General features: G+C 40.6%; 1 protein-coding gene across 1 annotated transcript in view; it reads left to right on the forward strand.

The window, feature by feature from the left end:
- The window catches only part of lig1 (ligase I, DNA, ATP-dependent), a 57,310-nt gene extending 43,084 nt beyond the window's left edge, over window positions 1–14,226 (forward strand). Inside the window, exons 24-27 of the mRNA XM_049598598.1 lie at window positions 4,320–4,373; window positions 8,443–8,586; window positions 10,453–10,545; window positions 14,043–14,226. Coding sequence (XP_049454555.1) covers window positions 4,320–4,373; window positions 8,443–8,586; window positions 10,453–10,545; window positions 14,043–14,117 — 366 coding nt within the window. The 3' untranslated portion in view covers window positions 14,118–14,226. The remainder of the gene's footprint in view (window positions 1–4,319; window positions 4,374–8,442; window positions 8,587–10,452; window positions 10,546–14,042) is intronic.
- Window positions 14,227–14,843: the final 617 nt, after the last annotated feature.

The raw sequence follows: 14,843 nt of genomic DNA on the forward strand, positions 1-14,843 counted from the left end.
ATTCTTGTTGACCCACAGATCCATACCTACATAAACCCTTATAGATGATTATGTCATTAATTTCTTCATTCTCTAAAAAGTCAAAACTCCAGCAACACCTGTAGTATAACAGATTCACTGTGAGTCCAACACCTTTCAGGTTGCTGCCTGCATCACAGTAGAGTTGCTATTTATACTACAAGTGTTGCTGGATTTGTGATGTCTTCAGACATTTTCCCTATTTCATTCACTTTGGAGGTAGGTGAAGTTCTGTCAGAAATTTTTTATTATTATTTTTTATTGTCTGAAAATTCAGAACCATTCAGACAAAAAAATTGTTTAAAGTCAGTGTATTTTATTGGACGGATGTCACTCACTGCGGCTTTTGGACGAAGTGGTTCCTCGATGCGGCTGCTTTATTGTTATCAAACAAAGAAAAGGTTCATACTCAACAACCTGCTGTTGTTCACTTTATTTTAATAGTGCACATACAGATGTTTTAAATGCCTTAAATCAAACTGAGTGCATTTCTGAAGATGCCACATTAAACTGTTCAGAGAAACTGATTTTATATATCTGGACTGGACATGCCCATAAACATTTTCAGGCAGTATTTGAATCCTAAAGTTCAAAATGTTAAAATATGTTATGTAATTTTGCCCTGTGACAGTTTATGCATTTAAAGTTTTGGGAGGCATGACTGATAAAAGTGAGTTAATAGTGTGACCAATCTTCAGCCCCAAGACGGCCTATTTTTTTTAACATATTTAATATCTAGTTATACCCCTGTAGTTTGGTCAACTTGTTTTTAGTCTTTTGTGTAATAAGATTTTCAGATCTTTGTATCAAGGAGGTATATAGTGTTAAGTGTTTTCTGTTTACATCTGTTTATAGTGTGTGTGGGCATGTGTGCTTTTGAATTGTCACTTTTCCCCTCAGATCTGAGTCAGAGGAAAATCTTGACATGTCTACACGTGTGTGTGTGTGTGTGTGTGTGTGTGTGTGTAGGCATGACTGGGTCCATTTTAGTATGAGTGGTAAACATGTATTGGAGCATGCGTGACCACTTGTGTGTATTTACGTTTGTGTGTGTTTGAGATAATAAGAGCGTGAACAAGTTGGAGTGTGACTTCACCACTGAGCATAAATTCTGTCCTGCACAAACCTTCCATCTCCATTTTTTTCCCTCTCTGTAACTTTTATGTCTTTATCCATGGAAAAGGGATTTAGGGAGCAGGGAGCGCACACACTTTTTCCCAGCACCGCCCGCTTCACTTTTATGTACTTACACACATTCACACCTGGGAGCTCGCTGGTACAACCACAGCATTCTGCTGTCGGCCATTGAGCAGCTCCACTGCAGCCGAAGGAGGTCAAAGCGCCCGTTAGATTACCGCGTTAACTTTTCAGGCAGTGGCTTCCCCTGCTCTCACTTTTTCTTCTATAAATAATAAAATCTCATCGGAGAACGTTTTCACACTTGAGATGACTATCCTGGATAAGTGAGGCGAGGATGGATGTTGCGTTTAAAGTACACAACAGAAGACACCACTTGCTGTGTAAAATGTGAAAAATGTCAGATGAAGAGCTCCTGTCTTTTGTCTGTTATTGATTTTCACATTAATCTCCTTTTGCATGAATAGTTGCTCGCCCCACTGCTTGGGAGGCCTTCCATTTTCAGATATTCTTCAAAGTAAGAGTTTTTCTTTTACATGGTTGCATTTCTGTTTTTTAAACTTTCGACTCTGAACAAATGCTGACTAAGCTGCACAATGGAAGGATTCGATCACACCTGTCAGTCAAAGACCTAGTGAATCCAATCACAGCAGGTTTTATTAACTTTGTTATTCACACTTTCAGCTCAGATCTTGGCAGCATTAAGCTGGAGTGTCCTGGCTGGCATTCCTATCTGATCTCAGTTATGTTTGGACAACTTGGCAGTTAACACCTTGTGCTTTCTTAAAGTTGTGTTGGTGCATCACCTCCCCCATGCACAGCGACTTTAGTAATACTTAAAAGTACACAGAGACCTGCAGTCTTCAAAAACAAGTGCCAAAATCAGTTTATTTCATAATGAACTGGCGGACATGTAGCACACGCTCCCTGCTTCTTTTTCTTTTTCACTCTTCAGTGTCAGCTGTAAAACAAAGGCGAAAATCCATAATAATAATCTTGTTGTCCTTGACATGTTAAACTTCGGGAACCCTCAGTCTGAGAGGCTCCACTAAAGCTGAAAGCAGAATTTAACCCACATTTCCATCTCCCAAATGTAATCCTAACTATACGTCCTGCTGAAATGTCCTTGAGCGAGACACGTGTCCTCAGCAGATCCAGGAGCAGCAGTGTTGCAGAACTGCTGCTGTGAAGTTCACTCAAACACAGTTCACAATGACTCCCCTCACAAAGAATGAATGGGAATACTAATAACACAAAAGAGACAATTAGGTTACAGTCACAGCAACAGCTTGTTATTTGGACTCTCATCATTACTTTACTTTCTACAGGTGCCTATTGTATCAGTTTGTTTGGGTTTCCCAGGATCCATAAAAATCACGTAGACTCACAAGTGGCTCCTTCACTGGGTATTTGGTTGTTATGGGAACTGACATACCGTTATATCAGAGACAGTGGAAGAAGTTGAAACATCAGATTAAATCCCAGTCTGTTCAGCTAAACATAATGAATTCATTAGCTCCCTTTACTTTATTTCACTTTCTCACATGCACATCAAGACTACTCTCATTTCGCCCTTTTTTATGCCACGTTTTCCAGCATGAGTATTGGCTATTTAGTTGACACATTTCTTGGTAAATTATCATGTCTTGGGTAAGCCCAGTATGATGCCTTAGAGCAGACTTTACAGCTTGCTGCTTTCAGGCAGGAATGACTCGAAGCAAAAGGCTTGTAAAAGTGCTCGCAAAAAAATAATTAAAAAAAAAATCAAGAAGCAAAACCCCACGAATTTGAGGTTCATGACAAAGTAAGAAATGTCATCAACAGTTCATCCCCAAGTCAAAAATACCAGTTTTTCCTCTTACCTGTACTGCTGATTAATCAGTCTAGATTGTTTTGGTGTGAGTTGCCGAGTGTTGGAGATATCGACTGTAGATATGTCTATTTTCTCTTGAATCTTATCAAACTAGATGGCACTCAGCTCATGGTACTCGAAGAACTTTAAAAAATACATTTGGAAAACTCAACAGCAATGTCTCTTTCCAGAAATTATGACTCGGTTACCAAAGATAAACCTTGTCGTGAGCATGTAGGAAGTATTTCCACTGAACCACTCCCGTCAACCGTATCACCACAGACAAGAATGCATGCATCTACTCATTGACGAGAGGCTTGTACTTGAGACAGCATGAGATGTGCACTTTAACTGCATCCTCCTCAGCTGAGCTGTAACGTTAGCTAGCTCAGTGGTGCTAGGTGAGCAAGCAGTGGATTCACATTTCTTCTGCGCGGTTATGGTTTTGATGGGTGTAGTTGGGTAGAAAATTGCACACAACAAGGTCTGTGGATTTGTCTTGAGTAACCTGGTCATGAATTCTGGAAAGACACATTGCTGATGAGTTTTGCAAATTGATTTTTTTTTTTGGAACTTTGAGCACCACAAGCTGAGTGCCATCTAGTTCCATTATATTCAAAAGAAGGCAGACATCTCTACGGCTGATATCTCCAACACTCGGCAACTCACACCAAAACAATCTAGATTGATTAAAAACACTGCAGGTAAGAGAAAAAAACATGTCTGTCCCTTTAAGCCCCAGTAACAAGAAATTAAATTGCAAACAGCTTTAAAAATGTTACCTCTCTGTAAGGCTGGGTAATGAACCTCAGTGCTTGGAGTACTCCCCAAAATGTGTCTGTTAAATTGCACCACCAGTTTGCCTGGACGTGGCCTGGCCAGTTAGATTAAACTGAATGCATTAAGAAGCCACAGTTGAATGAAACACCTCTTAACCGTCTTGTGGTGAGTGCAGCCTCAGGAACATTAAGCTTCTGGTGGACACCTGCTGAATACACCTTTAGAATACATCTGTGAGCTGGAAAATGCTATATTTGCATGATATACCAGCCTTTCTTCTTCCCTTTCTGTGCATGTCAGCCCGTTAGGTGATTCTCGTGTCTCAGCAGGTTCAGGTCTTTTGAGAGGTGACATGACGCTTCAGGCAAAGCACGAAGACTTGGTGTAGGGGGGGATTTGCTTGCTGTTCTGTGTTCTGCTGCTCACTGCCAAATGTCTGCTTTCTCACCATGAGGGAATATCTGTATGTGTATATCTGAGCGTATGTGCGTGTGTGTGTGTCTGTGCCTTATCTCTTTTTCGTCTCTTCCAGATCGGGACAGGCTTCAAGGATGAAGATCTGGAGCAGCATTACAAGTTCTTAAAGGTAACGTGTCACAGCCTGACTGTCGCACTAACTTGCTCGGTAAAAATAATCACAATTCAACACTTGTTTTCCTGCATTGATGCCTTCATTTTTTAAATTCATAACCAGGGTTTTTAACATTCTGCAGCTACAGGTACTTCATTTTTTCCATTTCTTAAACTGATTCAGAGTCAATTTTGAGGTTAAAAGAGCCAGAATGAGTGTGGCCGAGGTCTCTGGGGGCCTTTCATTCTGCAAATAATCATTCCCTCATTTAATTCTTCATTCATTCCAACTCTTCAGATATAAATGGAGACTTTCATACCAAAATGAGATGGACAGTGTGCAAATACACTTCCAAAATACAACCCAAATACTGCAGTCATTTATTAAGCGGCGCCTCCAGCTACCTTTAAGTTTCCAAATGAGAAAAGTCATAGAAATAAGCTCAGGTGCTCCAGAAAATATGCCACCTTCCACCCCCTGCTTGTCCACATAGTGTCTACTATTCTAAACATGACTCATTTTGCCTAAAAGAAACTACCGTAATATAAATAATTTGCCTTTAAATCACATGTATTTCCTTGCTCGTGGAAAGGTTTTAGCAGAGCTCATGAAGCACTTTTGTTTCACCAATCAAAATCTGCATTTGGAGTAACTGTGCAGGCGTGCTCTGACTTTGGGTAATGAATTGCTTTTTCAATTTACATTTGAAGAGGTTCGTTCCAGAGCAGCAGAGCAACAGCATTTGAAGAAATTGACAACTGCTCTCTGAAAATGATAGCTGTTGTGAGAGTCAGAATTCATTTGAGTACTCTGTTGACTTTATCAGCTAAATTTAGACCCGCTTTTACAGAAGTACGAGCAGAGAGGCTTAAAAACGCAGTCATCTGTTTATGAAAGCGACTAATTGTGAGATAACATTCACTGTACAAACCTGCTACACACTGTGGTGTTTTGAAGTAGAATAACCTTAAAGTAATATTTTAAAGGTTAAGGGTGTAGTCTCAGTGGTACAAACTGCTGCACAGTGCAGAATCGCAGTGAAGCAGTGATTGAGAAAGCGGTGTAACCTTTTTTTTTCTCCCCCAGACCAATACAGCCTGTACTGTAGTGCTTTGTAATGAGGCCCTCCATCTGAAAGTGATGGATGGTGAATTAAGGCGAGCTGCTGGTGTGGCCGTGTTGCTTTGGTTGCAGTGCTGCAGGCCGATAGGACTCCAGGCACGCAGATGATTGGCTCTGCTCAGACTCCTCTGGGTGGGAAGCTGCTGTATTGAAACGAGGGACGCACTGATCCCTTTATTTCTTTTTGTTTTCATGTTTATTCTTATAGTTGAACTGGTTGAGTTTTGACGAGTTCAGAAGTTAAACCAGTGCCCCTTTTCTCTTTATTCACAATCTACATAGCTCAGTAGATTTGATTAAACAATTCCATAAATAACTAGTTAGTTGATTGACAGATAATTAAGCTGCAACTATTTTGATAATCATTTAAGTACAATATGCCAAATATGCACTGGCACCAGCCTCTTGGATGTAGATATTTGCTTTTTTGTGGTCTTCTATGATAATAGTCAGAACATCTTTGTTTTTTAGTGGTGATGGGACAAAACAAGCTTTGTTTTTCACTATTTTCTGACACAGTAAGTACTAAATTAATAATTTAGAAAATAATCAGAGGATAAATCACTGCTACACTGCACGTCTTGAAGGAAAATTCCTAGTTTATTGAAACTTTGGTCCTATTTTTACATTTTTCTCCCATTTCTAGTGATTATGATAAGGCAGACAGAGAGAGTTCCCAAAATGTAGGCAAAGGAAAACTGTCAGCAAGTAGGTTAGATCAAAGTTAAACAAGGGAGTCATTCTGTTCTTGTTTGTTGTCATGTCAGACATCCTTTTAGCGATGTCGCCGAATTCCCATACCTCAGATTTTAACATTTAACTGAGTACAATGTTAATATTACTCATAGAAATGATGTCCAAAACTATGAAAACACCATAAATGTTCAAACACTGACCTTGATTAACTCAGTATAATGTACATTCCACAGCTCCACTTCCATCAGTGCAAAAAAAAAGGTCGTGTCATACTCACCACTCCGCTGCTCTGAGTTTTTATTCTGTAACAGAAATACAGTTTTCATTTGGTCCTTTTTAAATGCCGTTAAGATACGGTCAGTGACACCCAGCACTTTCTGCACACATTTTCACATTTAAAGTGTCCCTGAAATGGGATTATATCATGAAGGTAAAAGGAGAAATGGATACAGTGTTGGAGGCAGGACCCCATTCATTCCTATGAAAGTGACTAAATGGTACATTAGCCCAGAAATGCCAGATTTCTGCAGTCTGAACTTGCCTGGATCTTCTGCATCATGGGGCTCATAGAGCAAGTGCATTAGACACTCAGGGTGGCCAAGTGGCTGACTTCCATACTTGCAGCTCTTCTAGCCTTTGTAAATGTTATTGGATTGAGTGGATAGAAACTTTATAGAGAAACAAGTCAATGTCACGTCACAAACTGATTTACGGACGTCTCTTTCACAATGTAAGTCTATGGGAAACGTCTTTTTGGCCCCATGGCATCATGTGACGGACCCAGACGTTGTAGTTCCATATTTGGCTGCTATGTAATACTGGCTTCAAAGCCCTCGCTGTTCCTTGGGCTTGGATTATACCCATGGAGCACTTAGCCAAAGGCTTTTATTATTGAATATATGATAAGACACAAGTTGTATTGAACTGGATTACCTTTAACTATGTGGTGACATCCTTTACTGACTGCCACTGAGGGATTTGCTTTTGATGTTATAAAATCTTTTTCCATTAAACAAGACAAACTTTTTGAGCTCGCCATTAATGCTGCATAGTCTGCAAAAACTGTGCCTTTCCCCCAGCAACAACACCTGCACTAGATGATAATTACCCTCCTTGAATAAGTCTCTTTACATATGCCCTCAAGATGAATGCTTCACCCAGTGCTCGGAGGTGTAAACGACACAAAAAATAGTGAAATGGCTCCTACACAGTATACTTTTGTAGAAGGTATGTAAAATTGCATTGTTATATTTTATTACCATAAAGACAAAGAGACTTCGAGCTGATGCCTGACCTTTCAGATGAAGAATATAGGTGTATCACTAACCGGTGTCTATCATCAGCAGTGTCTATACGCCTACAAGCTCACTCATTGTAATTCACTCTGTATAAGAGTGTCACTTGAATGCCTACGGTATAAATAATGTGTGAGAGAAAACCAGCACCACTACTGCTGGAGCCTTCCTTTTCCCAGCATTACTTAACTATGACCCAGTTCTGTGGACACTGCAGCAGTCTAGTTAACATCACACTGAGCCCAGAGTCACATTCGCAGAAATGGTTGTTTTATGCCAAAAACAAGATGGGTATCATTTTGTAAAAGCGTGACACCTACGCTGACAGAATGATTGCTTGTGTCAAAGTTAAAAAGGCACTATTAAATATTGTGGAAGTTGACAGATTTCTCAGTTTGCTCGTGGAGCAGGAACAGTTTGATGGAGGCGGAGGCCCGAGCTCAGCTGCAAGGTTATTTATGATTTTTTTGCCTCTTTTCTTAAATCGAAAGAGGTGAATATCAGGTAACAAGAACGTGCATATCAAGGTGTTTCTGAATGAAATCTTTCATGTAGGTATATGATAATGTGGTTTGGAAATCACCCTCTCATGTTGCCCCTCAGGCAAGCAGGTATCATTTGAATATGAGAGTCTGTGCTCTCTCTTGGGAAGTGATTGTGAGGCAGCGGCAGGATTCAGCAGGGCAACCAAAGCCACTCTGTCACTGTCTCTTTATCAGGTTCTCTGTGAAGGCACTGCCCTATTTTTTTCCACATTGTACAGTACATACTGTGTGTTCATATTTCAAAATGTGAGGATTAACTGCTTTTTGCTGTATTTTATCATCATAAATTGAATATATGTGAGCCTTGTGACATGACTGCAGGCTGTGGGAACTTGTGATAGGGCTTTTTTGTTTTCGCAATTTTTTGGCACAGTAAACATTTAATTTGTAAATTAAAATGTTCATTATCTACTCTGTGTTCTCCAGGAGCATATTCTGCCCAAGCCCCGCGCCTACTACCGCCACGACCAATCAGCAGAGCCCGACGTATGGCTGGACGCCATACAAGTCTGGGAGGTGAAGTGCGCTGACCTGTCACTGTCACCCGTCTACAAGGCTGCTATGGGAATGGTCAGTCCCCTCCCTCCCATGTGTTTCCACTGATAAAGTCTGGCTGTTATGGTCTGTTGCAGACAATGAAAAGTCACAATTAGCGCCTCTTAATTGAGTTATTAAAAATGTTGTAAAAGATGCTGGATTTAATGGAACAGATACTTGTTTATTGCCTGTAGTTTGGCTGCGTGTTGGTCTCAAAGTCCCACAGTGCACATAAAGCGTTTGCCATAACGTTAGCAGTATTCAACTCTCATTTTAACTGTAGTTTCAGTAAAATGGCACTGAGATACATGAATTCTCTCTATCTGAAAACACTTATAGGAAACATAACAAAAGATCTTTGCATATTTTTATTGTATTTAGTTATTAAATACACTGAATATAAGGTGCAAGGTCAATGAAGCTTAAATCTTCAAAGTTTGTTTTTAAACACTTGAATTTGAGATAGCTGCGTGAATTGTTGAAAACAAATGAGACTATTGCTAAGAGGATTAACAGTATCTACACTTTACATATTGTCTGCATCTTTTTCCTTCAGTAGTTAGAAACAATGGTGTAAGGCCCAGAAGAGTAATTACTTCACAGGACAAATGTTTTTTTGGGGGGAATTTCAACACTTGACAGTGCCACTTGTGTAAGACATCCAGTCATCGCCACCATTTTCACAAGGAGTTACCACAACTGCACCAAAGAAATGCACAATTAATCATAATTTGTCAGTGATATTAGTCCCCACAACTTAAGTGAGCCCGTAAGTGTATGTCGCTGTCAGACAACATGTAGAAATGCACTTTATTGTAAGCCCACAGCTAATGCTAATGAACTCGGTTCTTATAAAGATACCAACCAAATTATGTTGGTACTACTGAATATCTAACCCCATCACATCCATTGGTGCCAAATGTCGCTAACTGAGAGTGCATCAGGGTGAAAATGGAGGGTTTAAACAAAAGGCAAAAGTGCCTTGAAGCCAGTCACAGAGCTCCAAGGCCAGTAAAGGAGCTTTGCAGCGCCGCCAGCTTCAATTTCAGACAGGAGGCGATAGCGCCCCGAAGAAGAGAAGCTGTCCACGCAGCTCTGCGGCTGCTCCCAGTGAGCTAAAACTACGGCTGCAGCGCCAATCTGCCGCAGTAGTTTCGGCATTTGATAGCTTCAGCATCTGGTCTGTTCTCTTTTCTATATTATTTATGTAAGAGCCTAGTGTCACTGCTGAACACATGCACACACGGACAGACGGACAGAGACAAGAGATGAGCTCTGTGTGACTGGAAAAGAGCAGAGGCAAAGAATTGTGTTTTAGTCAACAACTAACCCCTGCAGCTTCTTCAAAAATTACATTGTTGTTATTACAGAGAAAATTAGGTTCCAAAAAACATTACCCAACCCTACTCTGTCGTGAGCTATCATATTTGACACCTTAAGACATTTTGTAGCAGATTTTCAAGGCGAACCTAATGCCTTCATACATGAAATCCATCAGAAAATCACACAGTTCTTCACGTCCAACAATTTTTCCTTCTCAAACAGCGCTGGCCATTATAAAAATGAAAAAGAAATAAAAAGTGCAATGCATCCATATTTGAAAGTAATAAGAGAATTTGAGAGGCAGATGAAAAGAAGTAGGACGATAGTGCCGCATTTGTCCTGGAACTGAAAGGGTTTAAAAATTATTCAATTAAAAAGAATCATTCAATCTTTGATGTTTTAAAACCTTGAACTAATGGGGATTTAATAGCTTTTAAAGCCTGACAGTCAAAAAAAAAATACTCAACACATTTAGGGGGTTACCGTTTTCAGTACAGTACAAGCAACAGAGGACAAGTGCTCACATGCATCAGTGGTTGTGTACTGTACACTGACTGTGATTCTGTCTGCCCTCAGGTGGATCCAGAAAAAGGCATTTCTCTGAGGTTCCCCCGCTTCCTTCGGATCAGAGACGACAAGAAGCCTGAGGACGCCACGACTGGAGCTCAGGTACATTAGCTCACCTGTACTGGGATGAGCCTGGTTGGAGGGTGAAAAAAAGCAGGAGTGTGAAGTCAGCAGTGCAGTGAAGTATAGAATAATGTCAGATACACATTTCAAGCATCACCTACCATCTGCACAGCGTGTGCTGAGGCCCAGGAGGTCAAACAGGTCGGCCTTGTGCTATATAATAACCACTGTAAACTTGTAGGAATCCAATCATATGTTTGTTTGGCCAAGTTACTTGAATGTGATGTGGAGATGGTGCATCAACATCATCATGGTCACCTCACAAGAGCTGTCCTGTAAAATTTCAAGGGTGACTAGCACTGCAAGGACAAGCTTTTTTTTTTATACTGGCATTGATTCATGTTGTGGCCTCCCATTGCATGACGAAGAAAGCTCTATAACAGTCAGGTAAAGCAGCATCTCTGGAGTTTAGTGTTTGAGTCTGGGTAATATACTGTGCAGCAGCCAAACAGTGAATTATACAGTACAGTAGAGATGTGCAGGTCAGCTGTACCTGTACTCAACCACCCAACAACAAACACGCCAACTTGTAATTTATCATAAAGCCTTTTTTCTTAATCAGTGGCTCTATCTTAAGCTCTGAGTGGACACCTCACCTAGTAAAGTGGTCCAGTGACAATAAGTTTTGCCAAAGATATAAATTAAGTATAAGTGATCTAAGATGTTGTTATTTTTTATTTGCTTCTCTCTGACCCGCCCGCTGACCCACCAGCACATCATTTATTTCTGATTCTGCTCAGACAACCTGAATACAATTCAATGCACACACCTCTGATATAGTATATATGAAATTCCTTACAGAAACTAACTGATTAACTGCTTTTGGAGAGGCTGGTAAAAATTGATCTCCACAAGCTCTTAGGAAATATGAAGACTAAAACAAGTCAAAACTCTTTGTACACATCAGTAGTGCTGGGCAATTAGTCAAGCGGCACTACAACAAACAATTATTTTAATTAATGATTAGTCTGCTGTTTTCTTCCATGATTTGCTGATAAATTGTTTGGGATATAAAACATCAATTAATAGTAAAAAGATGTTGCTCACAATTTCCTAAAGCTCAAGGTGTCACCTTCAAATTGCTTGTTTTGTTAAACCAACAATCCAAAAGCCAAAAATGTGTAGTGTAAAAGAAGAAGGAGCAATAAATTCTCACATCAGAGAAGCTCAAACCATCAAATGTTTGGCCTTTTTTTTTTTCTTTAAAACATCACTTAAAATATTATCAAAATAGTTGCCAATTAAATTTATATTTGTTTTTGCTTGAAAAAATTAATAACAGTTTTGACTTATGAAGCAAAAATTAACCAGAATTTCCAAACATTGACTGGTTCCAGCTCCTCTGTGATTATTAATTGAATATCATTGGGTCGTTGGCTTCCCTTTGAATAAAAGCTTGAATTCTGTTAAGTTGTGACTGGCATTTTTCATGATTTCTTTATATTTCATAAATTAAAAGATAAAAATTGTTAGATTAACCAAAAAAGTAAACTTTAGTCACAGCCCTACATAGCACATGTTGTTAAACTTTTGCCTGGCAACCAACAGCTTGATGTTTTGCTTAAGCGTCCTGACACATCAAGCTGGCAGTCAGCCGTCGGTCAATGTCAAGCGGTTGGTCAGCGTCTGTCGCCCTTGTTTTTGTGGTGTGTACTGTACCGTTGGCCCTCGTCTGCCCTTGGCTTATGTTTTTCGGCCAATTTGGCATGTTCAGTCGGTGTCCGAGACAGTGGAGCCTGTCAGTGAATGAAATCACTCTGATTGACAGTTAAGCTCAGCGTACAAGAAGACAAACTGAGGTGAGGAAAGCAAACAAGACAGCGACAGTAAAAAGGGAGGGAGACTGAAACAAACTTGCTATATCAGGTAAGATTATTGTTTTAGCCATTGAGCTATTGAGCAGAAAAGGTTCCTAATTATTTGTTTTGTTGTTCACTGCTGCACAGCAAATGCCATTTGTTCTTTCAACATTGGGTTGTGTTGTTAATGTGCTAACTGGTGTCTTGAATCCATCCGGTTGGTCTTCCAGTTTCCTTTCTTGAATGACAAATACAGACTATCGCCACCTGCTGCTATGGAGAGTTATTTCCTCTCACACAGGTGCAGAATACATGCTAGTCGACGGTTGGCTGTAGTCTTTGCAGTGTGTTTAAGTGCAACTCTTTGGCTGAGACACAGCTGACCTGAGGCAATGCAACAGTCAGCCTTAGTTGCCACTAGTTCTTTGATGTCAGCTTGGTGTGTGTGGACCTCACCCTGCTGCAATATGTTGTACTGTCTATGCTGTTTTTGACCCTAATTCATGAGAACTATAAACTCTTTATTTTCTAAGAGGTAAGGAGAGAATTGTGTACGCTGAAATGTGTTCTCGAAAATAGGGTGAAACTGAAGAAGACTAAATATGTGAGGATGCTTTGATGTCTGTTTGTGACCCAGAATAAAGAATCAGTCCATCAAACCATCAGTGACACAACCACCACAAGCCAGACAAAAAGCTAGTAACATTTAGCTTTGATTCGCAGACGTGTTCACTGTGTACAACTTTTTCTACCGGTTTGATTCTTTACTAAAAATTTTAAGACATGCTCACCAGTATCAGAAGTTGCCCTGGATGTACAAACTGACTGACAGCCAACACCTTCCTCTAAAACCCAAGCCAGGTATCACGCAAGCATTGCTCGTTATGGTGTAACAGCACATTGTACATTCTCACATGAGTTTTTATGAGGCCAAAAACATCCATCTAAAGCCTGGGTTTTATTTTTACCTGAGCCTAAACCAGTGTAACTTTTATAAGGTCTGAATTCATACTTTTAATGTCATTTTTTACTGACTGGAATTAACAGCCATCTGTTAACCGTGGAGTCAGGATTTGTTGCTCGTTACAGTTGGGAGTCAGGTTGGAACTTCGGCTGCATCTAAATTATATTCAGTTATTATCTGGGAGGATGCACACACTCGTAGTTTGACTTTCGGTGGTTTATAAGACAATTTTAAAGAAATCTGACATCTCGAGTCAGAAGGAATGAAGAAAACATGGAGTCTGAACAGGTTGGACCCAGACCCCTCCATCCTGTGTAGGAGAAATAATGGGATGTTTCATTGTTTTCCTCCTTGCTGTGCCACCCTGCTGCACTTGTAGTGATGCTGTTGATTCTGGGTGGGCGCCGCTATTCACACATTATTCATTGTCCCGCCCTCCACCCCCTCGCCCCCAAACCCCGATGAGCTCAAGTGAACACAACCTCCGTCTCCCAGTCAGCAGCTGGGAGTCACTGACTTCAAAGGCCGGGATATGAATAATCAAACTTATTTTTAGCTTTTCCTCTTCATGTTACTGACCTGACTTCATGATCTTCTCCCCCTCCCTCCTGCCTCCTCTCTTTCATGCATGCTCTCTCATGCGAACCCTCTCCCCCCCTCCCTCTCTCACTCCCAATATCTCTTCCTCTCAATCTCTGTCCATCTCCCTGCAGATTGCGGATTTGTACAAGAAGCAGCAGCAGATTCAGAATCAGGGGGAGAAAGCTGACCCGGAGGAGTATTACTGATCATCTGCGGTCATCCACACAGAATAATAAATAATGGCAATTTCAAAAATAATTGTAAATAGCTTCTTTCTTTATGTAATGTTGAATGAAAATAAAGGCTTTTGCCAGTTTTAAGCATCCTGCCATCGGTGTTATTGATTTATCGAAGCAGCTCCCTTTCAGAGCCAAAATTGCATAAACATCTTGCCGCGTACGGTGCACATAAATTCCAGAAACCCAAATCGACTCAGCAGTTACAGCATACCTGCTGGTAATAGATCCCTATCAAAAATTCACTGTGCAAAACCGCCAAGCAAAACATGAAATGTATGGGCGGCATATCAATACTTTTAGCTGGCCTGATTTCTGCTCCAGCACTCAAAAGGCAGCAGGAAAGTGCATCCAGCATGTGTGGTAATAAGAGGACAAGCCAAGGAGATTGCCGGCTGCCTGAAACGTTATTAGAAGTAGAAAAAGACGCGGGAGCTGACAGTTGCTCAAACAGCAGGACAAAAGAGAAGCACTCACAGCTTGCATTAGATGATGGAAATCCACTAACTGTCCAGCCTGAATCAATCAGAGACTGTTTGGAGACGTGTGGAGGGGGGGTAGGAGGGTCAGTTTGAGAGCCAAGGACGGGCGGTTGTTACATGGAGAAGCAAAGAGGATTGTGCATGTTGATGCCATGTGAGAAGGATGTGCGTGCTCGTGACTGAGCTTGAACCACTTAATGTTTCTGATGTGTTT

Source organism: Epinephelus fuscoguttatus, linkage group LG15 (assembly GCF_011397635.1).
Source record: "Epinephelus fuscoguttatus linkage group LG15, E.fuscoguttatus.final_Chr_v1".
Classification (NCBI taxonomy): Eukaryota; Metazoa; Chordata; class Actinopteri; order Perciformes; family Serranidae; genus Epinephelus; species Epinephelus fuscoguttatus.